Here is a 27758-nt window from a genome sequence, read left to right as displayed (position 1 = left end):
TTTATGACACCTCCTGCCCACCTCTCGCCCACTCCTGCATGAGGATTATAATTCTGGCCATTTTTTTTTTAAGGACTGAAAAGCTGAAATATGGCATTCTGGAACTTTACCATGATAATGAGACAAGTGCTGCATGTCATTTGAACATATAGAAGAGAACAGCCTCAGTACAAACTGCACTTTGTCCCATGCAGCTGATAACGCCTCTGTCAATTCAGGGAAACACAAGTCAATTTATCAGAAGTGGAAACAAGTTAATGACAGAAAATTTCAGGCAGGATGCAAGTGCCATATAATTCATAATTGTGTTATAAACAGTATGAAAGCTTTCAGTTTTGATGTGAAATATCTTACTGTGAAACTGTGTAATGAGTTTCTTGCCTCCAATAAAAAGACAGAATATCTCAGTTCATTTTTCGACTTTATAGAAATTGAGTCGAAGGACCTTCTTCATCATGAGCCAATGAAATGGCTGACCCTTCTGCCTGCGATACAACCTTAAAGGCATATTTCGTTTTGGAGGGGGAAGAAGAATGTGTAAAGGTTATATGGGAAACATATAATGAGGATGGTCAGGACGCTTTTCCTCTCTGTTACAATGACTTCATCCATAACCTGATGGGAATATTTTATGAAGCACTCAAAAAAGTAAAATAAAGAAAGAACTTCCATTTAAATAGTGCCTTTCATGACCTCAGGACACCTAAAGTGCTTTACAGCCAATGAAGCACTTTTAAAGTGTAGTCACTGCTATAATGTAGGGAAACGTTGTCATCAATTTGTGCACAACAATATCTCACAAACAGTAATGAGAAGATGTCCAGTTATTGTTCTTTAGTGATGTTGGTTGAAAGATAAAAGACAAGTCCCTTGATCATCTTCCAAAAGTGCCATGAGATCTTTTACTTCAAGCGACATTTCATGCCTCATTCGAAAAATGGCTAGACTCTGTCATGGAATGTCTTTGTTCTAAATTACAGATTTCGAAAGAGGACAAGATCAGCTCAGGCTATTTCTATTTATCGATGAGGAGAAAATTTGAGGAGGAAGCAGATACGGGACTGTCAAGATATATTACATACCTTGAGAAATAGTATGATTTCAAGACATCTGTTTTCAAACAAATGTCAGTCCTTTTACTGAAAGTGAAATAGTCTGATATTGAGAAGTTGGCTGAAGGTCTTAGCATTGAGATTGATTTTGAAAGCTGTATGAATATTGCACCTTACAGCAACTAAGAAAAATTATTTCAAAGGAGCAAAAAATTGAATAGTGGGTAGAAGTTTTCAAACGAATACAAGGAAGTGAAAACAGAGTATTTTTAAAATTGCATTTTTTACACTTTCAATTCTAGTTTCAAATGTATACTGCAAAATATTTTCAGCTTAATGACTCAGCTTTGGAGCAAAGAAAGGATCCAGTTAAATGAAAGCCCTGTGAAAGCGGAGTTAAAGGTGCTGCTGAACTACAGGATGTCTTGCACTGACTTTTATCATTATGTCAAAAGGTCTCCTGAGTTGGTGAAAGCAGCACAAAGCCAATTTAGTACCAATTTAATAAACTACCAGCAAAAAAAACCTCAAACTACAGGGGATCCAACCAGGTAGATATTCCTGATCCCAAAGATGTCCTCCTTGGAGGGCTTTGTGTGAAGGGCCGGTAAACCTTTTGTTTAAAAAAAAATAAGTATGGAGCATTGCTCTGGGGATTCAGTCTGTTCCCAGCCTGGATACCACTAGTGGGGCCCAAAATTAGCTCATGGGACGCTGCTATGCCTCACCTCACCAGGCATGCCATCCTCTACTGACATGACAGGTCCTAATTGTACCACCAGCTCTCTGCCTCTCTATTTCTGTTTCTATTCTCTCTCTCTCAGATGCAAGGCTTTTAAAATATCAATTGATTGATACAGTCTCTCATTTTAAAATTACTATATCTCTCTAGGTTTATTCTCAAAATGCATTGTTCCCATGCGAAGAAGGCAAGGAAGCAACTGCTCTTGTATCCTTCACCGCCGCTCTAAATGCAGCCTTTTAGGTATGTGGAAGTGGGCCTGATTGATATGCTCCTTCCTGTGGGATTTACTCTGTGGATAATTGTGATCTAAACTATTTTACTAGCTCTGTGACATATTAATTTAGCCTAAAGAAAAAAATTGACAGCCAAAGAGGATGATTCTCTTTCCACCCCCGCCACATGCAAAACATCTAGGTTTCACTGGGTGTCAATCACTGCTTAAATGTCGATGTGCTGATGAAGATAGTGAAAACCCATCTTGCAGGGCCTGGGATTCAATGCTGAATAGGATATTTGCTCACGGAGAAAAGCTGCTAAACAGGTAAAACTTGTCAACAATTTTTTTTTAAAATCAAGGATATCTTAAAAAGCATATTAATAAAGAGAGTTAGCAGTTCTAGCTAGCTAAGCGACAGACCAAACATAATAAATTTCAGCAGCAACAGCTATTCCTTCCTTCCTGCACTTCTGTTGGCTTGTGAATGAAGTTAAAGCCTTAACAGCAGCTTTTCTTTTGATACAAGGATTATTTAAAAAGATGGTTTAATTGTTGACTTTATTTTCAAACTCTCTCTTTGATCTTCAGTTAAAAAGGCAGTATCTGGGTCATGAAATTAAAACAATCTTTCTTTCGGCTCAAGGCAGTACCAGAAGCCAACTCTTGCAAAAGGTAGCTCATGCAACATGAAAAGGAGTAAACAAGCGCTTTGTGTCTGTCACAGCACTACAAGTTAAATGAAGGAGAACAAAACCTGAATTTTATTCGCAGAAGTACTTCAGGCTGCCATCTCAAATCTCAACAAACAATACTTTCTAAGATGTTATGGCATCTAGAAATGCCATTTATTTTATTATTTTTCTTTCCTAGAAAAATCCTTTGCATCTGCAGTTGGCAGTGCTGTTTGATTTATTTCAGAAAAGTTGTCCCCTTCAAAATGGATGCTGTACAACAGGAAGGCAGCCTACAGTCACATGCCCTGGTTCTGGTTCGTAGAAACATGGTTTCATCCAACAGTTGTTTTAAAAAAGACTATTTGCGAGAAACCAAGTTAATAGTAGACACATTTCACATAGATATTGTATCTTATAAAGCAAGTATTTGATTTTATTTCCCCCCAAAAATACATAACTACGCAAGTGGGGGAGTCACAAACTTGTAAATTCTGCTCATTGAAATTTGAAAATGCAGCCTGGAGTATTCTTTTAAAAATAAATGATTCTTCACAATGATACAAACAGACCATGTAACAATAAACAGTAGAAATACTCAGCTTATACCACTCAAAAACCTTTAAATCAGCGAGTTTTCATTTGTGTAGTAAATGAGCAGTCATCTATTTTCCATAATTCATTGCAAAACTGACAGTGATTTTGGAAACCTGGAAAATAGTATCCCATAATGTTCACTGCATAACTTTAAGTGTTACTTTGCTAAAATGTATTTCTTTTACCTTGCTCTCTCTTCTTTTTGGCATCCTCCTCTTTCCTTTCCTTAGCCTTTAATACTTCATCTGCTTTTGCTGAAAATTAAAAATATTAATTAGAAAAAGTCTTAAAATAATTTAATTAATCCTCAAACTCTTTGAAAATCAAGCTATAAAATCATCATTTTACTTTTTAACCAATTATTGAAATGATTACATTTTTACTATTTTTGATATTTTCTCCACTATATCGATGTAGATGACAGTTATAGGTTGAAAGGATAAACCCTGCTCCTCCGGATTCATATATGGCCCAGAAGGAGGCTATTTGACCCATCATGTCCATGCCAGCTCTTCACGGAGCTATGTAGTCAGTCCCACTCCCTGGCTCGATCCCCATAGACCTGCAAGTCTATTTCTCTGAAGTGGCCATCTAATTTCCTCTTGAAGTCACTGATCATCTTGAACCTCTCGAAGCTCATATTTTCATATGTTCATATTTTCCCTGATTATAGTTTCTAAAACCTTGTCACATTTGCCACTCTCTAATTCTCTGGCACCACCCCCTTATCCAGCGAAGAGTGGAAGGTTATGGCAAGCCCTTCCACTATCTCCATCCCCACTTCCTTTAGCAACCTGGGATGCAAGCCATCTGGACCAGGTGACTTATCTACCCTAAGCATAGCCAGCTTTTTTAGTACTTACCCCCCCCCCTCAATTTTTATCCTATTCATTGCCTCTACTCTCACTGCTTCTACCAACATTTTGTCAACCTCCATTTCCTTAGTGAACATTGCTACAAAGTACTCAAGTATATTAGCTTTGCCCTGAATCTCTAAGAATACATTACCTTCTCTGTCCCCAGTAGACCCCACTCCTCCTTTTAGGCTTTCTTACTATTATATGCCGGGAGAAGATCTTTGGGTTCCCTTTTATGTTACCTCCCATTCTATTCTCATATTATCTCTTTTCCAGTCTTATTTTCCTCTTCACCGCCCCTCTCAACTTATTGTATATGGCCTGGTTCTCACTTGAGGAGTTCTTCTGACATGCATCATACACCCTCTTTTTTTGTTTCATCATCATATCTATCTCTCTTGTCAACCTAGGAGCCCTGTTCTTGGTTCCCCAACTTTTCAACCTTGTTGGAACATTTCTAGCCTGTAACCTGAAGCATCGCTTTCTTAAAGATAACCCGTTGCTCCGATATATCTCTTCCTGCAAGTCTTTGGTTCTGTTCTACCCTGGCTAGATCCCTTCACATTGTATTGAAATTAATATAATTTTAATTCAGTTTTTAAACTTATAATATTCAACACGCTTGCCTCATTTACAATGTAGCTGCAACAATGGATTTAGATTTTTTTTAGATTTAGAGATACAGCACTGAAACAGGCCCTTCGGCCCACTGAGTCTGTGCCGACCATTAACCACCCATTTATACTAATCCTACACTAATCCCATAGTCCTACCACATCCTCTCCTGTCCCTATATTCCCCTACCACCTACCTATACTAGGGGCAATTTATAATGGCCAATTTACCTATCAACCTGCAAGTCTTTTGGCTGTGGGAGGAAACCGGAGCACCCGGAGGAAACCCACGTAGACAAAGGGAGAACTTGCAAACTCCACACAGGCAGTACCCAGAATTGAACCCGGGTCGCTGGAGCTGTGAGGCTGCGGTGCTAACCACTGCACCACTGTGCTGCATTCTTTTAACATTTAAGACTATTTAAAATATAACTTAGCACTGTAAATGATACAAAATAATTTACTTGAATGTCAAACTGCAGTGAAAGCCTACATCTCTTATGCTACTTTAAACTGTTCCCAAATAGACGAGAACCCGGCTGATGTAAATAATATGAATCCTCTGTGGTCTCCTGCTATGCCTCAACTATGCACTGAAATGTGATACTACCTGGCACCTGCCTTGGTTCAGTGGAGAATCATGTGTAAATACTGGGGAGACTGAATTCTCAATTTGAATCAAGCGCAAATGGACTATTATATTTTCAATGAAACATCACAATTAGTTCAGATAAAGTCAACAAAACTGAATGTGACTTGTAGCATTTACATAATAAAATGTCTCAATTCAATTCACAAGTTAACCACGAAATATTGAATTGCTCTTGCTTAAACAATTAAACTTAAGAAACGTGAAATGACCAAGGGCCATACAGTCCATTGGGCATATTTCTTCCATAAATCAGAAACTATCATTTTGTTCTAGTCATCATCTCCTGAGAAAAGATTTTGCGAAGTTTCTTTCTCCAAAGCAATTCAAACTAAATTTCAGAATTCATGTTTAATCTTGTATTCTATGTAATAAGTGTTACGACCAGATGAGGAAGGTGTGTCAGGCTCCCCTCTCAGCCTTTTCATGATTTGGCCGTAACAGGGTTTAACTTTTAAAACACAGTGTTTTTAGCTTCCCCTCAGTGAGTCCTTGCTCACTGTTCTCTAATTGTAATTGCAAAGAAATCACCCCTACAGTTGTCTCAGATTTAAACAAGAAAGCTGTAAGTTTATTAACCTTGAAACTCTCGGTTAAAAACTACTAAAAATACCCGATGCAACTACGCTAGCATGCATACACGATAAACACACACGCAAATAGAGACAGAGAAAGAATTAAAGGGGAAAGGTTTGAAGTAATAGATGGAGTTCTGTTACTGGTTTTGGGTTGTATGTAAAGTCTTTGATCGAAATTAAGTCTTGCAGTTCTCGTTGGGGTCCACTGCACACTTTCAAACTTGTTTCGCTGGACTTCTATCTTGAGGTTTAAGTTACTTCTGTGGGTCCCTGGAACTGTATGTGTGAGAGAGAGAGAGACAGAGTGAGGCAGTGCTCTCTTCTTGAAGTTCAACTGCAGTCTGTCATGGTCCTGTAGTTTTTTCCCCCAGGAATATATGGTTTGCCTTTAAGGTTTGCAAAGGATCAGTATTGCTTTAAGAACCAGCAAGCCTCAGAAGTTATAGAAAGGTGCATTTTCCGTTGCCATTAGATACAACCATTTGGAGACTGCGATTCAAAGGGTGCATACTCGTTACCATAGATACAACTACTGGGAGTGAGTCTCATGCGATACATTTGTTACAATTCAGTTTTGAACTGGCTTTTAGTTGAAGACAGGTTGTTATAACAGACAGACAGAGGACACAGCTGTGGTGTCAGCACCTGGAAAAAGAGCTCTCAGCCATTTAAACTGAAGGAATAGGAATTTAGTCTGTTTAATTATTATCTCTCAAAATTCTAAAACATCAAGCCAAAACAGAGATCTCTGGTAATTTAAATTGGAGAATGGGAAGTTAGACTGTGACAATCTCTTTTCCCTCAAAAACTCAAGTCAGATTGATTCTGTTGAAAGTGTTTGCAAGTCATTAATTGTTGAAATTCGCTGGAGAAGGAAAGTAATATTCTGCGAGGACTTCAAGCAACATTCGACTGTAAATTTGCAAGGACTCTAATTTTTCTATTTGAAATGTTGTTTATATCTTCATAGCGTTCAAGAATCTAGTTCTTCTAATTAAACAGTTAAGTTGTTGATTTAAAGACACCTGGTTTGGTTAGCCCCGTTTGGGGGTTAATGGATAGTACAATTTGGCTGGGTCTTTATTTAATTTGGAAAGTTTTAAATGATATATTAGGCGATCTGTGGAGTGACGTGATTGAATTATCAGTGTGTTCCTCCCAAAACAATCAGAATCGTATATTTTGATTGGGGGCTTTGACTGGAGTGGTCAGTCATAACATATCTTCCAAAAACTGTTCTGTGAGCACATTTCAATTAACTCCCAGGTTGACCAGCAAATTAGTCATGTGACTAGCTTTTTGTTTGGAACAGCCTCGCCTGCGAGGTTTGTGGATTCCTCACAGCTTACCAGACCGGGGAAGGGGGGTGGGGGGGGGGGGGGTGGGGGGTGGGGGGGGAGGCGGTGGAATGCTGGCTCTTACACATTCAATGACTTGCAATGTCTCTTGATCATCACTATTGACAAAACCCACCTGGCTAATTGAATCTGGGAGTACTCCCATTGTCTCTCCATGCAACTGTCTTTTAGAATGCAAATGTGCAGCCATGTTTTCAGCCACTGTTCTGTGGTCTTTTTAAAACAAGTTATGTTCAATGTCCAGTAAGTGTTCAAATAATGTTCCAGATGACAAAATTAACGTATTTCCATCTGGCAGGTGTGGTTTCCGTCACATAAGACTTTGACCAGTTACATTCCCTAAGCATTCCCATTGTGTCATTACCCCAGGAACCAATATATTCTATGGAAGATCTATTTGCTAGTTTCTTTCTCTACTTATTCTCATCATCTTCAAGCCTGTTTTGGCGTGAAACAAATATTCTGTGCAGTTTTCGAGTGATTGCACAAGCAGACTTCACCTGGAATAATGCACCAGAACTGACACTCCAACACTGCAGAAAAGATCAGTTTCAGATTTGTAATTAAACACCTTCTGAACCAGTAAAATATGTAAAATGTCCATGAACAGTTCCTTAGTTAGGCCTGTTGTTTTACCTATCCAAAGCATTGCTTTCAAGTTTTGTTTCCTGAACAATTTCACGGGGTCCTTCTCAGATCGTATTTAAAGGAGAAAGATAAATGTTTATTAAACAAAAAAAAACAAAAATTAACAACTTCACCCACATACACAAGTACAATCACGAGAAAAGATATAGATTAAAAGATAGCGTGCATTTAGGTCTGATTTTTTTTTAAAAAAGAGCTCGTTGCGAAACCTTGTTCATTTTCCTTGGAGAAAAATTTAAAGGGCGCAGGCCTAATCTTCCTTTTCCCCTAGTTCACTGGAGTCAAGCTTTGGAAAGTTTCAGGTGGACGGATGCTTGACTACAGACTTCTTGGGTTAAATTTCAGTTACAGTCTGATGATGAAGATCCTGTTTCAATCTCTCAGACGTGGAGTTCTTTCAAGGTCACCTTTTCATCCCTGCCTCTTGATAGTTTTTAAGATGGTATTCAGCAGGGTCTCCTTCTTGGCTGGAATAGATCGCTCTCGCAACCTTCCTAGCTGTTGGCTTTCTGTGTCCTGCTCTCTGGCTTTCTGCACAGAAAATTCTTTTTTTAAAAAGAAACCTTATCGGGCTTGGTTTCTGTCAAGTGACCAAGGCTGCTCTCCCCTGATGTTTTCATACAATGTCTCTGAATGTGTGACTATTTTTAGGCAATGGTGTTTGACTGTTGCTCATCTTGATAAAGTGGTGTTTGGTCACACCAATAATCCAGAGTTTGGGCCTGGAGATGCTGTGGCTGCAAAGGTCACTGTTAGTCCAACTGGTTGAAAGGGTAGTTATTAACATGGAATGGGGCCATTAGCATTTCTAATGTTTTCTTCAAGGCTGTTCCAGATATGATGATGGTTTCAGTCTCCACTAGTCGCTATGTATATTCACAATAAAAGAGAGGTCACCTGACCTCTTCATTTTGTCTGGTAGCAAAAGTGTGTAAATTTTTGGGACGGTTAATGCGTCAGTTCATTTGTTATAGCTCATAATTGCTCCTTGTGTGAGCGTGACACCTTTCTTTAAACACTATAAAATGCTTGTTTTGAGCTTGTGGGGGCAATGTCACACTTATTTATTTCAGGTTCTTGCTAATAAATTAAATCCAGTGCACAAGGGGTTAACAGCACTGATTTCACCGGCTTTCTGGGGAAGCTAGTTTTCAGGGGCTAATTTTGCATAAGTTATTCATTCTGATGCTGGCAGCTAGCAGCCAGGACCAGATAAAGTGCCTGATAGCATTTTGCTCCTCAAATAGTTTGAGATAATGATGTATAATAACAAATTCTAATGACTTCACATATATAACATTGAAATAGTTTCATTCATTTAAACAGCGAGGAGAGTGGCTGCAAGTTTAATTGCCAGTTCATCTGACCAATCCTCATTCTGGATAGCAGGATGGTGGGGAGGGTTAGAGGTCAAGTCTTTGGGTTCAAATCAAATTGAAACTAACTCAAGTCAGCAGAAGTTGGAACTGGAAATAATCACAGAGGTAGAAATATCTCTTTGTAAGGTTTTATTCAGTTAGTGCAAGAACTATTCGTATTGAAGAGTGATGTCAGGTTTGTACCAGGGCTAATTTTGCATGCTATTCATTTTACAGATGATCTGGTTACTTATTTAATGCTTGTTTGTGGCAGCTTGCTATATGCAGATTGGTTGCCGTGTTTCCTACATTAAAACAGTGATTGCACTTCAAAAGTACTTCAATGCCTGTAAATTGCTTTGGGATGCCCTGGGGTCATGAAAGGCACTGTATAAATGCAACTCTTTTTTTCTCCATTCGTCTTGGGGTTAGAGGGGCCAATAGGGATCAGAGTACTTTTCAACGAAAGCTCTACTCTATCTGTTCATGTGTCACTGGTAAAATAAACCAGTTCTGTTCTTTGGCCTCCTTGTCTCGAGAGACAATGGGTAAGCGCCTGGAGGTGGTCAGTGGTTTCTGGAGCAGCGCCTGGAGTGGCTATAAAGGCCAATATGAGAGTGACAGACTTTTCCACAGGTGCTGCAGAAGAAATTGTTTGTCGGGACTGTTACACAGTTGGCTCTCCCCTTGCGCTTCTGTCTTTTTTCCTGCCAACTGCTAAGTCTCTTCGACTCGCCACACTTTAGCCCCGCCTTTATGGCTGCCCGCCAGCTCTGGCGATCGCTGGCAACTGACTCCCACGACTTGGGATTCGTCTTGGGGTTAGAGGGGCCAATAGGGATCAGAGTACTTTTCAACGAAAGCTCTACTCTATCTGTTCATGTGTCACTAGTAAAATAAACCAGTTAGTTGACTTATAATTGGCCTCATCTGACTAGAGTGTTCATCATGCTACCTTCTAGAAGTTAGGAGAAACACACATGGGGCAGTGTGGGATTACAATACCAGCACACGAGGGAATTCATTGTTATGACTCGAATTATGCTATCGTACATATGGATTTGTTAAAATTAAACTCCGGATTGAAAAGGACAGGGAACACACCAATGGACTTGACAGAGTAGCTAGGGCAGACCAGAAATCTGTAACAGTTCTGATGAAAGGTCACTGACTTGAAACATTAGCTCTGTTTCTCTCTTCATAGGTCCTGCCTGATCTGTGTATTTCCACCATTTACTCTTTCTGTTTTAATTTATAACACATATTCACCTTTCAGTTCTGAAAAGCACGGCCTGAAACATTCACTTATTTTCTCTGTTTACAGATGCTGACTGACCTGCCGTGTTTCCTGCATTTTTGTTTATTTGCTTCAGATTTCCAGCATTTGATGTGTTTTGCTTTTTAAATATATGAAAACAAAGCTCTTATAAAATGAGGTGACCAACAGGTAACACCCAAGTTGTTAAAACCCATGGTCAAGGAGCTGGTGGAAATGAAGTTAAGATAATGGTCTTAAACAGAATTCTGAAGCTAAAATGTAGGTATGCATAGTTGTCCAGATGCTTATTTTTGACGTTTATATTCATTATTGTTTTGTAAATGTCAAATAAAACTTCAAAATAGGAATAAATCTCTTCTGACCACAATTCAAATGTAAATGAGACAATGAGATTTTGCTTATTCAAGTCACAGCTGGGATTCTATGAGTCCCGCGGCGTTCCCGATAGTGGAACTGGAAGTTGACCGAACTTGCGCTTCTACCAGTTTTCCAGTTTCCCACGTAATATAATATGTAAATTAAACGTGTGGCAACGGGCACAGACGGACATGTGGGATTATGCGGTGGGGACAGCCTTTCATTGGTGGAACCTGCCGTCACTGGTCCAAGCTCCATAATTGCCATGGCTACCAAAGCATTCTGTGCTTACAGCCTCCAGGATCAGAAGCCTTCCTGTCATTTAAGTCTCTTCATAGGACCTTGAAATTAATTCAGAATACTTTTGCCTTAATTTTTGTAATCCAACACCAACTTCACATCATTTATTTTATTTCTGCAGCAACGCAAAAGAATGTCAGCCGGCAGGCAGCGTCCAGCCCCATGGTTCAGTGATACTTCCCTGCAGGTTCTCCTCCAGGCTGTCAGGGAAAGGTGGGAGGTCCTCTTCTCTGCAGATGGAGTCCGAAGACCCTCCTGCCCGACCGAGGTGGCCTGGATTGAGGGAGCAGAAGAGGTCCTGAACATTGGAATCACTCGTAGAACCTGGGTACAGTGTTGCAAACGCATCAATGACTTGCTCAGATTGGCAAGGGTAAGTGGTCTTCATAAAGTTGCTCCATTGTTTTTCTCCCTGGCTCCAAGTATTTCGGGCAGAGGGCAAACAAGGCATGCATTGGATTGCATGAGCTGCCTTGGTGCCATACACTAAATGATTTTGCACAAAGTTGACGGGTGGCATTGTTTAGTTTAGTTTAGAGATACAGCACTGAAACAGGCCCTTCGGCCCACTGAGTCTGTGCCGACCATCAACCACCCAAATATACTAATCCTACACTAATTCCATATTCCTACCACATCCCCACCTGTCCCTATATTTCCCTACCACCTACCTATACTAGGGGCAATTTATAATGGCCAATTAACCTGTCAACCTGCAAGTCTTTGGCATGTGGGAGGAAACCGGAGCACCCGGAGGAAACCCACGCAGACACAGGGAGAACTTGCAAACTCCACACAGGCAGTACCCAGAATTGAACCCGGGTCGCTGGAGCTGAGGCTGCGGTGCTAACCACTGCGCCGCCCTGATGTGCTTGGACGTGTCATGTGAAAGCCAATCCCGAATGAGTGATGTCGATGCATGTTTACCAGGTTGTGATGCATCTTTAAAAAATCTGTACTGTCTCCTGCAGGACAAACACACCCACAGCCAGCGTGGGCGGGCCAAGACAGCTGGAGGTGTCGCTGACAGAGTCTTGACACCAGCTGAAGAGGAAGCTGCACAAATTGCGAGAGAGGACGGAGGCAGGGCAAAATTAGATGGCAAGGCAGGATATTCAAGGCAGAAGGATAAAGTGTCATCTTTAGTCTTACAGACATCTGTGCACACCCAATGAAAGTGTGCGAACTCATGCGCAGCTGTTGCTTAATGTGTCGCTGTTTGTGTCTCCACTGCAGGCGCCCACACGCAAGTGTCTGGAAGCCGTGAGGCCCAAGACTCGTCCTCTGGCAAGAAAGAGGAAGAAAATGCCCCAGAGAGCATACTGTCACCTGCCTCTTCTTCCACCTCCGCCAACGCAGATGTATCTACATGGTCCGCATGAGGTTTAAGAATAGAATCTGGGTCACAATCTGGTATGCATGTGCCTGTCAGGTCCCCTGACAATCAGAGGACTGCTGAGGACCAAGCCCTGCTCAGGCCCATGCTCATGGTGATCCTCTGTTTGTCGCTATGAGACATCTGTTGGATCTGCAGCAAAGCCATGTGGAAAATATGTACGAGATGCCTGAGGTTGTGTGTGGCTTTGCGCGTGCCATGGAGGAGTCCATGCAAGCCATGACGTTTGCCACGTCACAGGCATTTGAGCATATGGCTTTCTCAGTTGAGAGTATGGTGAGCTCTGTGGTGAATCTTGTTGAGCACTTGAGCCATCTGCTATCAGACCTGCACTCCATCGCTGTTGCTGTGGGCTCCATGAAGCAGAGTCTAAGCGAGAGCGGGATGTGGAACCTGGACCTCCCTCCAGGTGCTCCTTCCCCTCAGAGAGATAGGCAGGTGCCATCGTGCACCCAGATGGAGGAGGAGCGCGTGCCAGCTGGCCCAAGGCATTCCTCTCAGGACACCCCTAGGGTAAGTGGCGTCTCATCCTCCTATCCCCCTCCCCCGACAATGACCCCCTTACCTCCAGCAGGCGAGCACATGGGGGATACTCAAGCGCCATTGCTGCAGACACCCAGTAGGATGGAGCCATCAAGTCCCCATTCCTCCAGAGGACGTACAGCAACGGGGCAGTGCACTGAGCAGACTGCCTCCACTTCAGCTGCTAATGTCAGGGTGGCATGTAGTGGGAGAAAGCGTAAAAAGAAAAACGTTTTAAGCATGAAGGTGGCAAGGGTGCTGTAAATAGCGTTCAACTCTTCTATAAGTTTAAATACATCTTTATTTACTTTAACATTTGATGCACCCTTCTAAGTCATTTGCTTGGTAGGAAGGAAAATGTTCATTGGATGCCTACGGCAGGAACACATTAATGCTTGCAAAGCATCTCAGAAAATGTCCACTGTCCATTTCTCATTGCTATTTGAGTCTTCGGTCTTCAATGATGGCTGTTTGCGGTTTGTTGATTATTCACTTTTTTCACTGCTGACAGGCCTTACAATTGTGGTTCTGCAGTCACAACTTAACTTTGCTTGCAGTGATGCATTTTCAGTTCCATCGTAGCTCATAGAAGATTTCATCTGCCATTCACAAAGTACAGTAAAGCTTCAGACCTCAGGCGTATATGAATATATGTGGGGAATTTTTATGTTTCTCCTCCCAACGATCCTTGATGTAGTGGCTAATTGTTGGCTCAAATGTACAAATATGAGGTTCTCCCTGATGTCCCTTGCTTGTCTCTCCATGGCCCTCACACCTATAATGGCATAGTTGGCATTGTTGTCCTCCTCCTCTTCATAGTCATCCTCATCTGAGGAGGACTGGTGTTCCTCTTGCTCCTCTGCCTGTAGAATGTTGCCATGTCTAATTGGAAGGTTGTGCAAGGCACAGCGGACAACAATTATTCATAATACCCTCTGTGGTGCATACTGAAGATCTCCTTCAGACCAGTCAAGGCAGAGGAATTGTATTTTCAGCATGCCAATGGTGTGTTCGATGATGGCACTGGTGGATGCTTGAGCAGCACTGTACCTCTCTTCAGTAGTGCTTTGGGGATGCCGCGCCGGTGCCATCAACCATGTACAAAGTGGGTAACCCTCGTCACCCAGGATCTAGCCGTCTACTTCAGCTGGTTCCTCAAAAACTGCTGGCAGCTGGGAGTTCCTCAAAATGTACGAGTCATGATAGCTCCCTGGAAAACGTACGCAAACATGCATTATTCTTCTCCTGTGGTTGCAAACCAGTTGTACGTTTAAAGAGTGGAAGCTTTTGCAACTCACAAATACAGCAGGTTGATCCCAGGGAGCTCTAATGGCCGCATGAGTACAGTCAATCACCTCTTGCACTCTAGGGAACCCAGCAATGGCACTGAAAGCCACAGACCTTGCTGCCTGGCTGTTCTCGGCTACAAGTAAGTAGATGAAATCATTGGCACGTCGAAAAAGCGCATCGGTCACCTCTTTGATGCACCTATGGGTCACAGACTGATATGCCACATAGGTTGCCTGTGGATCCCTGGAAGGACCTGCTAGCAAAACAATTGAGTGCAGCAGTCACCTTGAGGACAACTGGCATGCGATTCCCACCAAAGCCAAGTGATTGCAGGTCATGCCACAGGATCCTACAAATTTCTGTGATGATTTCACGTGACATCTTTAGGCGTCTCTGGCAGTGCCTCTGACATTTGAAGGTAATTTGTCCTTGTCCCGAGGACGTGATGCCGTGCCAGTGCCCATCTTCATTAAGGCCATTCCGAGATGTTATCATTCAGAGCATTCTCACCTTCTTCTTCTGCCTGTTGCTGGTGTTCAGGCATCATGAGTTGAGGGAAAAGAGACCTCCTTAGTCACTCCCTTTGCTCTTCTTCCCATGTGGTTTTTCTGAACAATACATAAGCAGAGCATGGCAATCCAGCCCTCTGTCGCCAGTGAGCTGAAACATTGAAGCAATGAGCAGTACCCTTATATCTGCCTTAAAATTGTAGCCAGGTAGAAGACACACCCCTCCTCCCACTCTCCCTGCAATCCTCGAGTGGCCACACGGTTTGCATTTACCGTTGGAGAAAATGGTGCGTGTAGAATTTAGGGCAAGTCTCCCCACCTTCCAACGTCCTCTTGCAACCTTCCAGCCTGAACACATCACCCTTGACCCACCCAATTTTACCGTTACCCTTCCCTTCATTACCATTGAACCTTCCCCCATTACCGTGCAGTGTAATAATCAATTTATTCCTGCCATCCATCCCCGCCCCCCCGTTCCTACTCCCGTAACTAATGACATGCCAACTCTGACCTTTGATCCTCCTCAAATCTACCTGACCATTGTTGCTGAGTCTTGTTGCCCTCCCTATGAAGTTGCAGAGTACACAACCAAGTTATGACCTTCTCCCCTACAGGATCCATTTTCCCCCATTGACTGTGACATTCCCCCTGATAGCCAGTACCCTCAATTTGTCCCACAGGTTAAAGGCCTGCTACCCAACCCGAACCCAATGGGACCGCTGATATGTGTCAGGTTCGGGTCAGGTTGGGTTGCACTTCCGGATCCGGCATTAGAGCACGGGTCGGGTCAGGCCAGATTGGACATGCTCTATCACCACCTCAGGTAAGTGACTTTAGTGTTAATTTACATTTTGGACTTTAATGGTGGTTTTGCTACTGTTATTTTAAGCTTGTGCAGGTAAGGAGCAAAGTGAAAAACAGAAGGTAAGTGAACTGATGGTCGGGTCGGGATAAAATGGAAGGACTTGGGCCGGGTTGGGCTCGGGGTCGGATGGGGTTCTGTTGGGGCTCGGGTCGGGTCTCATTTGCAGACCCGAGCAGGCCTTTACCACAGATCCCTGATGTTGACAGCACTCATCCCTCCTTTTAGGCCTTTGCCGACTATCTTCTGACTGTAATGCTCTAGTCAACCCACCACCCCTGCAGCCGCCCACATCCAGCTTCAGCACCAACAGCAACCATTCCACACCCTGAATGCGCCGCTCCACCTTCCCCTGCCCCTCCATGCACACGATCACCCCGTCCTCCCCAAATACTGTCCCCTGCTCCTCCATGCACCCAATCACCCCATCCTTTCCCTCGAGTACCCTCCCCTGCTCCTCTTGTAAGTTCCCCCATGCCTTCGCTGCCATCCTCTGAGAAGAATCACCCTTGCTGGTGCTGAACCTGGAGCCAAACACCCTTTCCAGTGCTGGTGTTCATTTTGCCGATGAGTTAGAGAGAGAACACAGACCCGAGACTCAACTGCACAAATCAGACTGCTGCACGCCACAGTGAAACAATTGGTGGCGCGGGAATAATGCTCGCTGTTCACTTTATCTGGCAGGTAGGACTGAACTGTAACTGAGCGTAGGGTAATAAATATTCACGGCATATAAATGAATGCAAAGCTGCAATCTGCCACCATGTGGGGGGAGCCCTGGAATGCCGCAATCATGCCGCCAACTTAATTTCTCAAAAATATTCTGCTGTTGGGAATCTGAAAAAAGTGCTTTCACCTAAGTATATCACCCCACACGCCACCAAATCTGCTCTTGCACAGCCCATAAAATTCCACCATAGAGTCATTTATGGCACAGGAGACAACGATTTGGCCCATCAAGTCCAAACCAGCTCTCCGCGGAGCTATCCTGCCAGTCCCACTCCTCAGCTTGATCCCATAACCCTGCAAGTTGTCCTATAAAGTTAGGGTTGCCAACTTGTATCGACGTATTCCTGGAGGTGTCATCACATGACCTTCTGCTTTGTCTCCACACTCCTGCCATTGGTCACCCAACATATCCATCCTCGCGGAGCACTGCTTTCCCATGCAAATTGGAAAGCAAACAACTCTTTATTACTTGATTGATCATCAAGAATCATTCCAGCAGTATTTTCCCCCATGTTCAATATTTTTAGAACTGGTAAATAAAGCTGTTCAAAGCAAATTAAAAACACCAATTTTTGTCACCCCAATGGTTTTCTTGCTGGGTTGCTCACAGCAGTGTCTTGGAGATTAGTGTTTAATTCCTGGAGTCTCCAGGAAAATCCTGGAGGATTGGCAACCCAATATGGTATCAACTGTTCACAATATTATGTATGTTAGTCGAACTGATTCTTAGTGTTACACTGTGATGTTAACACTCCAGAAATGTGAAACATACAACAGTTGAATGCCAGATCATGTACTATAATAGTAATCAGAAATTCAAAGACTAGAGTAAACGTCAATATTAAACACAAGAGGAAGTCTCTTTCCCAAACTAATTTTCTATCATATTTTGCCCAAAATGTATCAGGTCATATTTATTTTTACAGAACAATCTATCATGCGCTCTCCGAAGCAGTTTTCAAACACTACAGTACAGATGTTAGAAAAAAATTAACATACACTGCCAAGTAACCAGGGGTTATCAATAAACTCTGTAAATTAATTAAATTTCTGTTCCGGCATATCATTTATTTCAATACATAAATGTCTCGAGGGAACCATTTCCTTTTATTGCTAAGCTGCTGGTGAGTGAACTATGTGAAAAGTAGTCTCTAGAAATAGTCTTTAATAATAGTTACTGACTTACTTTACTTTGCTTTTATTGTGTTGTAACAAAATATTTTCTAATTTCACTTATCAAAAAGCTCTGCAGTCAGCCAAATATTTGCAGTGATTGTTAAATCAAAAACTGATATCACTGATGAATCTTTGCCACACAAAGCTTTGTTATTGAAATCATAGAAATGTTATTTGCAATTCATTTTTACAATTACATACCAATCATTTCAAATTATTGGGTCTAACATAAACATGCAAATAATCAATTGAAGTTTCAAATTTACAAACACTTACACTATTAAGAAACAAAGCATAATTTTGTTGCAAGTCTGGCACTATAAGAAAACTGCTAATGTAGTTTAAATCCAGTCTCCAACCTTTGTCACAACTCAAATATATTAATTTAGCTTCCAAAAACAATCATTTAGAATGGTAAAGAGCCGTACTTCATTTGCACTTCATTCTCACTGCCAGAAAAGAAAGGATAATTGAAATTCCATTTAAATTCAATTTTGGCTATAAGTGTAATTGTAGATATACCCCTTGAGTCATGTAAAACGTTTGTCTAATGTTTCATTCAAATTATCCTGCTCCAGAACACATTCAGCACTATACAAAGATCTTAAAAATGTATTAGTAGTACTCATTAGACTGAAATTTAATAACAAAAACATCAGGTGAATTTCAAGAACCCCCATTATCAGGAGAAGATTGATAGCTTTTATGCTGCTCAGAAGCCAACTGGGCACAATTTAGATTCAACAAACTAATGCGCCTGATTTTGATTTATCTGTTGTACTTCACAAGTTTTGTCTTTATAGTGATCTTTTATTACTCTTCAGCTTGATCAATTTATCAGAATTCTGAGGTGATGTGGGGGTAGCTTCCAGAAATTTTATTGTAGAAGAGTGAGGCACATACTTAGCACTCCAGATTTAACACATAATTTATTTTAGTAGTGACACCATATAATTCATGTTGCTTTCAAAAATGACTGCATTTGCTATGAGTTCTGCTCGTGGTGAATGGGAGAGGTTAAGAAAAATGTAATATTGCTCAATTCGAGATGTTGTGCTGTTCAGTCTTCAACTGAGGTTAACCTCTACATGCTGTGAACAAATCAGACAATCTAATGGGTAAAATAAGATAAGTTTCCTCCCCTTTTAAGAATGTTTGATCTTGCAGCCTTTCCTATTCCTTTTATACAGTGTCCTGAATTGATCCATTTAACAACACCGACAGTCAAACTCATAAACCAACAGTGGATACATTAGTAAGGTACTGGAGAGTGACCAGCATTCATGGAACTGTACTCCAACAAGGAGTCAACACCTTTGCAAGAAGTGGAGAGGAGAACATTGGTGGGAAAAACAAGAATTTTTTCTTTTGTTTACAAAGGAAACTTATATGACACATACAAATATAACCCTTGAAGAGCCAACACGATTTCATAAAAGGCAAATCATGTTTGACCAATCCATTAGAGTTGTAACTGGAAGGGTAGATAAGGGGGGGGGACCAGTGGATAAACTCTATTTAGACTTTCAGAAGGCATCAAATAAGATACCACACAAGAAGTTGTTCGACAAGATTAGGACTCTTGGGATTGCAGGCAATATATCACCTTGGATTGAGGATTGGTTAATGGACAGAAAACAGAGAGTAGGAATACATACGAATTAGGAGCATGAGTAGGCCATTCGGCCCTTTGAGTCTGCTCTGCCATTTGATAAGGTCATGGCTGATCTGATTGCGGCTTCAACTCTACTTTCCTGTCTACCTGCTATAACCTTTGACTCCCTTGTCAAGCAAGAATCTAGCTAATTCAGCTTTAAAAATATTCAATAATGGGGCGGCACAGTGGTTAGCACTGCAGCCTCACAGCTCCAGGGACCCGGGTTCAATTCTGGGTACTGCCTGTGCGGAGTTTGCAAGTTCTCCCTGTGACCGCGTGGGTTTTCCCCGGGTGCTCTGGTTTCCTCCCACAGCCAAAGACTTGCAGGTGATAGGTAAATTGGCCATTGTAAATTGCCCCTAGTGTAGGTAGGTGGTAGGGAATATGGGATTACTGTAGGGTTAGTATAAATGGGTGGTTGTTGGTTGGCACAGACTCGGTGGGCCGAAGGGCATGTTTCAGTGCTGTATCTCTAAATAAATAAACCCTGCCTCCACTGCTCTCTGTGGAAGAGAATTCCACAGACTAACATTCTGAGGGAAAAATTTCTCCTCATCTCCATCTTAAATTAGTCATTTTTGGGTTTGCAGGTTGTAATTACTGGGGTGCTGTAAGGATCAGTGCTCAAGCCTCAGCTCCTTACAATCTATATCATTGACTTCAATGAGGGGACTGAGTGGAGCATATCCAAGTTTGCGGACGATACAAGAAATTGAGCAATGTGGACGACACAAAAAGACTGCAAAGGGATACAGACAGGTTAAGTGAGCCAGAAGGTGGCAGGTGCAGTATAATGTGAAATTATCCAGTTTGGTAGGAAGAACAGAAAAACGGAATATTTTTAAAAGGATAGAGACTAGTAAATGTTGGTATGCAGAGGGACTTGTACACAAAACACAAAGTTAACATGGAGATGCAGTATACAATTAGGAAGGCAAATGGTATGTTAGCCTTTATTGCAAGGAGATTGCAGTACAAGAGTAAGGAAGCTTTGCTGCAATTACATTGGCCTGTGGTGAGCCAGCACCTGGAGAACTGTGTAATGTTTTGGTCCCCTTGCCCCTTGCCTGAAACAGGTGCAACAAAGGTTCACTAGATTGATTCCTGGGATGAGGCTGCTGTCCTATGAGGAGAGATTGAGTAGAATGGGCCCATATTCTCTGTAGTTCAATAACCTTTCAAGCAGTACCATGCAAAGATAAGACATTCTTGAAAGCCTGAGACGATGAGCCCACTCATGGGAGTGGTCTGAAACATAAGAACCAAAATAATCTTGGATAAAAAGGTTCCAAAATAATCCTGGTTAATCAATTTTTTTTGCTGACGTTGGTCAAAATAATAATGTTGCCCAAGACACCAAGAGAACTTGCTGCTCTGCTTGAAATCATGCTGAAAGATTCTTATGTACACCAGATGATACAGATAGGACCTCCAATTAATGTTTCCAACAAAATATGTTTTTTCTGGCAATGCAGCTCACTGTACAACTGGCAACCTAAATTATGGGTTGGATTTTACCAGCCCCCAGACGTCGTGGATCGTGGCAGGGAGGCCCGTAAAATGCTTGTGGGAACATCCCGCCACATATTACCGGCGGCGGCGAGGCCTCGGTGCGGTGTATTTATTTTTATATGTAATTAAAACAGAATGCAAATTGCCTTACTTGCTCCAGGCGGCTGTCCCATGCCAAATTTACGGCTGATGGCTGCAACTCGCGCGCCTTCAGAACTCCATATGGAATTCCGAGGCGAGACACTGGTGAGGTGGGTGGGGGGGGGGGGGGGGGGGGGAAGACAAATTATCGGGGTGGGGGTGAGGGGGGGGGGGGGGGTGGAGAGCGGGGAAACACTTTTTCATTGGGTGTCAGGATGGTGGGAAGTTGTTTAGGGTCCAAGGGAATAAAGTTCGGGGGGAAGGTCATTACTGATAACTAATTTTCTGGGAGGTGGGATGGGCCAAAAAACTAACTATTTATGCATTGGGGGTGGGTGGTAGAGGTGATTGCTGGGGTGGACAAATGACTATTTAAATTTTTATAGAACCAGCTCCTCTAAAAATTAAAATTTCTCCTGAAGGGCTGGAAGGATTTTAAAAATGGCACCGGCGCCTGCGCGGTGGCGCCAGATGCTGTTGCCGGGGACTCGGCGGCCGCCCCCTCTACGCCGTCAGGGGCAGCCACTCCAGCTTCGCCCTCTATTTTAATGAACCCCCGCGGGTAACATCGCGACATGCGGTGCACTAATAAAATTCAGCCATATGTGTTTAAAGTTCTGTTGTGGTATAGGAATCCAAAACCTTCTGATTCCAGTAACAGTGTTAATGGCAGGGCCAAGATGATATGGACAACAAGATCAGCAAGGAAAGAACAAGAGAACTGGCAACTAAGTCAATTTGCCAAGTAAACACATCCAAGCTAACTAGGTCATCTGATCATAGTGTAAGTCTTCAAGTGCAAGAAATAGCAGTCAATGGAAAAAGTGTGGAAGGTGAAGAATAACTTGGCAACTAATGAAGGCAAGGATCTCCCAGAAGCTGCCACTACTTGAGAACAAGCACGACAGTTAGTGAAAAACAGTAGAGTAGAATGGGCTGGTGCCTATGTTAGTACAGGACCACAGATGGAAGCACAATAAAGTGAAGTGTAAATTAATATTGGTCACAAAAATAGACAAAGCCTCGCGCTGTTACACTGCAATAGTGATGTTCTTTTCATCTGAACCATTTCACTTCCTGTATTTTGATTATGATTCAACAGCCATCAATATTTGAGACACTGTCACTGCCCATAGCCTGTCTTCAAGAAAATAGCACCAGAAAACTGATGTTAGTTAGTATTGTCTTATGTTGCCCAGTTGTTGAGTTCAGTGGAACTGAAAATCTGGCATGCACCAGTGCGATCAGGCAATGCTTTAGGACAAAATCTTATTTTATTTGATATTTTTAAAAATTCTTTGGTATATTTAAGAGTGGTAACTTGGTGCAATTTGATCAATACAACTGAAAATGGGTTTACCACAAGAAATAAGCATTTTTTATTAAGAGTGTCTAGTCCACGACCTGTGAGTAAACTGATGTTAAATAACTGAAAATGAATTTAACAAATTATACAGAACCATTTGCTAGTTATATTCGTGTTGTCAGTTCCTTAGCAATAAAAAAAATTCAAAAGCTTTTAAAACATTTAATGCCCTTGCACTTAAGAGAACCAGCTTAATTTTAAGAGCCTCCTCGATGGCCTGCAAATGAGCACAATTAGTGGAAGCTCACAATGGTGATTAATTCAATCAGAGGGTGTGACCACTTTTGTGGGTGGGGCCTGATTCAAGTTTTTTAAACTAGTGTTAAAGATTGCAGAAACTCAATTTGTGTCAGATGTAATTTGCGCTTGAAATTCCACTTTCTGTTGCACTGGTTTGTCTATTTTGGGACAATTGTGCTGAAAAAAGGGACAATCTACTGGAAACTCCAGGTCTAAATGTTTAAAATCTCCAAGAAGAATTTATTACATGCAGGAATGAGGTTGTACAGTTTAAATTGCTGCTTTTCTGGACCAAAGAGGATGATCGGCATTGCAAAAACAATTATCTTGTCGTTAAAAGGGAACTAGCCCGTTAATTATCAGCCGTAACTTTTTATGGTGAGCTCATGGGCAATTAATGTGCAAATCCAACGAGTTCTTTAAAACAGCTGGAAGACTAAGAGTGAGATGCTGTTTGTGTGAAGCAAACGGGGAAGTGGCGTAAATTGACCATCAGGTTCTGGAGATACGGAACTCACAATGTTTTGTTTGAACCCCTGAATTTGCTGGTCAATATGCACATTAATAATAACATGCTGTTAATTTTCCAGCAAGATTTGACCCATTATTCAGTATCTGACTCAAAACAACCTCTATCCACAATTCCAAAATATAAACCCTATTATGAATACAAATGTTAGTTTGGCCCCAAATGGAGTATTGTGTGGAGGGAGTGAATGTTGAAGGTGGTGGATGGGGTGCCAGTCAGGGGGGTTGCTTTGTCCTGGATGCTGTCGAGCTTCTTGAGTGTTGTTGGAGCTGCACCCATCCAGGCGAGTAGAGAGTATTCCATCACACTCCTGACTTGTGCCTTGTAGATGGTGGACAGGCTTTGGGGAGTCAGGAGGTGAGTTATTCGCCGCAGGACCCTAAGCCTCTGACATGCTCTAGAGGCCATGATATTTATATGGCTACTCCAGTTCAGTTTCTGGTTAATGGTAAGCCTCAGGATGTTAATAAGTGTACCATCTACAAGATGCATTGCATCAACTTGCCAAGACTCCTTTGACAACACCTTCCAAACCCACAACCTCTACCACTTAGAAGGACAAGGGCAGTAGATGCATGGGGACACCAGCACCTGCAAGTTCCCCTCTAAGTCACACACCATCCTGACTTGGAACTATTATTACTGTTCCTTCACTGTCACTGGGTCAAAATCCTAGAATTCCCTTCCTAACAGCACTGTAGGTATACCTGCACCACATGGACTGCAGCAGTTCAAGAAAGTGGCTCACCACCACCTTCTCAAGCACAATTAGGGATGGGCAACAATGCTGGCATTGCCAACAATGCTCACATCCCAGGAACCAATAAAAAATTAAGGGTTTAGATAGATTAAATGGAGAGAAACTGTTTCCAATGGATGAAGACTCAATAACCAGTGGGGTAGAGATTTAAGGTGATTGGCAAAAGAACTGGAGGCAAAATGAGGTAAAACCTCTTTACGAATGAGTGGTTAGAATTTGGAATGCACTGCCTGATTGGGTGGTGGAAACAGATTCATCAGCAGTTTTCAAAAGGGAGTTGGACAAATTCTTGAAGGAGGGAAAAATGCCAGGATATGGGAAAATGCAGGCAGTAGGACTAACTGGATTGCTCTTCAAAATAGCTGATGCAGACTTGATGGGCTGAATGGCCTCCTTCTGTGCTGTACTATTCTACCATTCTATGTTCCCTTCTCACTCATTACAAAAGTACAGATACCTGCAAACTGGGGAAGGAAAAGGTGGTTAATCTGTGTTCAGTTACAAACTCAAAATTTTCCAATTTTGTTGTATTAGTTCAAACATCAGATCACATCAAGTTGATACTTTACATAAATATAATTAAGTTCTTGGAGACATGGGTTATGACCTAAAGTGTTATAATAATTATTGCAATACAGAGGAATCTGAATCCTGACTTCATATTTGGAAATCACAAATGCAATTGCAATTCTAATTCTGAATTCCAATTTGGGTTTGTTTGACCAAGATCATCTTTATCATCCTGTTCCATATGCTTTTGTGAAGATTACAACTCAAATTAATATGAAATTTTATAGCTGGTTATGTACATCACTAATCCTCAGAATCACCTATTGTGTTACTTGTTGAAACAAATAGTTTCCAAATTTGATAATATTCTGGAGTATATTAGAAAATACACTTTATTTTCTTCCTTAAGTGCAGTTGGCAATTAAACACAAAAACTTTTTAACATACTGGGTGTAAAATGCCACCAAAAGTTAATGAAAGGATCAAGAGACACTAATGAATGAAAATATGTAATGGCAATTGCACAGATATTTCTTATCAAAATGTATTTCAGTGCAATGAGCTACTGACAGAAACCCAAAAATTCAATGTTTTGATGGTTCACTAAAGGCCAGCCTGATGGCAATTGATATACAATGGCGATCTCTATGGTTAAAAAAGGTAGAATATCAATAGAGTTTCGACTTTTATTTCTTAAAAAAATAATCAGGGATATTTTCAATAATTAATTGACTGTTTAAAAATCATTAAGAAAAATATTAAGGATAAAAGTTCAATGGAAATCAGAAAAAAATACACTTCCACTTAAGCTGACAAAAGCCATGTGCAAATGTAAGTAACTCATCCTCTTTTGCTTAATTAGATTTTGGCTTCATACACTCTCAAATATATTCTTGGTTCTCATATTTGTATTGCATTGCAGTCTCCCATTTACTTTCCATGGTTATTAAAGTGACTGTTTAAACTAGTTAAAGTGTCTGTGCTTTAGAAGACATTATGCCTTCTGAAACATAAAGAGCCAACATTTTAATCAGATAATAAAATTGCAATATTGAAAAAATAGCGAAATCAGAGAACATGAATGCTAAAGCAAAATACTGAGGATGCTGGAAATCTGAAATAAAAACAGGAATGCTCGAAATACTCAGCAGATCAGGCAGCATCTGTGGAGGAAAAATAAAGTTAACATTTCAGTTCAATCACCTTTCATCAGAACTGGAAAAACTTAAGAGACGTGACGGATTTTAAGAAAATATGGAGGCAGGAAAATTGAAAATGAACATTTATAAAGGGAAAAAAATCTGGTATTTTAATGAAAAATAAAAAGTTGGCAACCAGAAATACTGAGTTCAGGTAATCATAATAAAAATTAGATTTTCAGTTTCACTATATTTTTTCGAATTTATACACGAAAACTTATTGAAGGACACAGTGCACAGTGAGTTGGAAGAGACAGGTAGCACTAGAGTAGGGAATGGCAAAGTATTAGGTGGGGTCAGAGTGAGAGGGGTGTTAGGCAGTACTAGAGAAGGGAGTAGTTCCATATTAGATGGGAGTGGACTGAGAACAACTACGAGAAATGCAAAGACAGGATTACAATGCATGTGTGTAAATGCATGACGTGCGGTGAATAAAGTGGATGAGCTACAAGGACAAGGAACAGTACATGAATATGATGTAGGGGCAGTAATGGAAACATGGCTTAAAAATGGCGAGAATTGGGTACTTAATATACAAGGACATAAAGTGCTCAGAAAAGATGGAGAAGGAAACAAAAGGTGGGGTGGCACTCCTGATTAGGGAAGGCATTGCAGTGTAGGAAAGGGAGGATGTTCTTGAGGAGGCAAGGACAGAATCCATTTGGTTCGAGTTGAAGAGCAAAAAGGGTATGATCACACTCCTTAGGGTATTCTCCAGGTCTTCAAATAGTGAGAGGGAGATAGAGGAGCAAATCTGCATGGAAATTACAGAGATGTGCAAGAACTATTTTATTTTTATTTAGAGATACAGCACTGAAACAGGCCCTTCGGCCCACCAAGTCTGTGCCGACCAACAACCATCCATTTATACTAACCCTACAGTAATCCCATATTCCCTACCACCTACCTACACTAGGGGCAATTTACAATGGCCAATTTACCTATCACCTGCAAGTCTTTGGCTGTGGGAGGAAACTGGAGCACCCGGCGAAAACTGACGCGGTCACAGGGAGAACTTGCAAACTCCGCACAGGCAGTACCCAGAATTGAACCCGGGTCCCTGGAGCTGTGAGGCTGCGGTGCTAACCACTGCGCCGCCCCACTATAGAGTGATGATTTGGAGACATACCCAAATATTGACTGGGATAATTTTAGAGTAAAGGGTAAGGAGAGGGAGGAATTTCTAAAAATGTGTTCAGGAGCACTTCCTTCTCAGCCCAACTAGAAAAAGAGGCATTGCTGGATCTGGTGCTGGGAAATGAGGTGGGCCAAGTGTCTGTCGGGGAGTACTTGGGTAAGAGAGATCATAAGGTTTAGATTCAAAATGCAGAAAAGCTAGGAGAAAAATAAGGTAGAATGTCTAGATTGGAAGAGGGCCAATTTCAACGCAATGAGAAGGGATCTAGCCAGGGTAGAATGGAACCAAAGACTGGCAAGAAGAGCACAATGGGTTATCTCTAAGAGGGAGATGCTTCCGGTACAGGTGAGGAATGTTCCAACAAGGCTGAAAGGTTGGGGAACCAAGAACAGGTCTCCTTGATTGACGAGATGATAATGAAACACAAAAAGTTGTATTATGCATGTCAGGTGAATTCATCAAGTAAGAAGCAGGCCATATACAATAAGTTAAGAGGGGAGATGACGAGGAAAATAAGACTGGCAATGAGAGAATATGAAAATAGAATGGCAGTCAACATAAAAGAGAACCCAAAGATCTTCTATCAGCATGTAAATAGTAAGTGAGTAGTAAGAGGAGGAGTGGGGCCTATTAGGTACAGAGGGGGTAATATATGCTTAGAGGCACAGGGCAAGGCTAATATACATAATGACTACTTTTTACCAGTGTTCACCAAAGAAATGGAGGCTGACAAAATATCAGTGGAAGCAGAGAAAGTACAGACAATGGATAGGATAAAAATTGAGAGGGGGAGGAACTAAAAAGGCTGTCTATGCTTAGGGTAGATAAATCACCTGGTCCAGATGGTTTGCATCCCAGGTTGCTAAAGGCAGTGGGGATGGAGATAGTGAAAGGGAGTGCCATAATCTTCCAATCTTTCCTGGATACGTGGGTGGTGCCAGA

The 27758-nt window shown here is 41.6% G+C and overlaps 1 protein-coding gene across 3 annotated transcripts in view; it reads right to left on the bottom strand.

The window, feature by feature from the left end:
• The window catches only part of rsrc1 (arginine/serine-rich coiled-coil 1), a 563128-nt gene that overhangs the window by 86542 nt on the left and 448828 nt on the right, over positions 1-27758 (bottom strand). Inside the window, exons 8-9 of one of the 3 annotated variants that reach the window (XM_068042148.1) lie at positions 6122-6256; positions 3468-3536 (exon numbers count right to left, since the gene is read on the bottom strand). The exons of 1 other annotated variant lie outside the window; for it this stretch is intronic. In XM_068042148.1, the coding sequence (XP_067898249.1) occupies positions 3468-3536; positions 6122-6256 (204 nt within the window). The remainder of the gene's footprint in view (positions 1-3467; positions 3537-6121; positions 6257-27758) is intronic. One more of the 3 variants, XM_068042149.1, reaches the window with a different exon arrangement.

Source organism: Heterodontus francisci, chromosome 11 (assembly GCF_036365525.1).
Source record: "Heterodontus francisci isolate sHetFra1 chromosome 11, sHetFra1.hap1, whole genome shotgun sequence".
Lineage (NCBI taxonomy): Eukaryota > Metazoa > Chordata > Chondrichthyes > Heterodontiformes > Heterodontidae > Heterodontus > Heterodontus francisci.
Note: the sequence above shows the minus strand (reverse complement) of the source record. Positions and strands in the feature narration are given on the sequence as shown.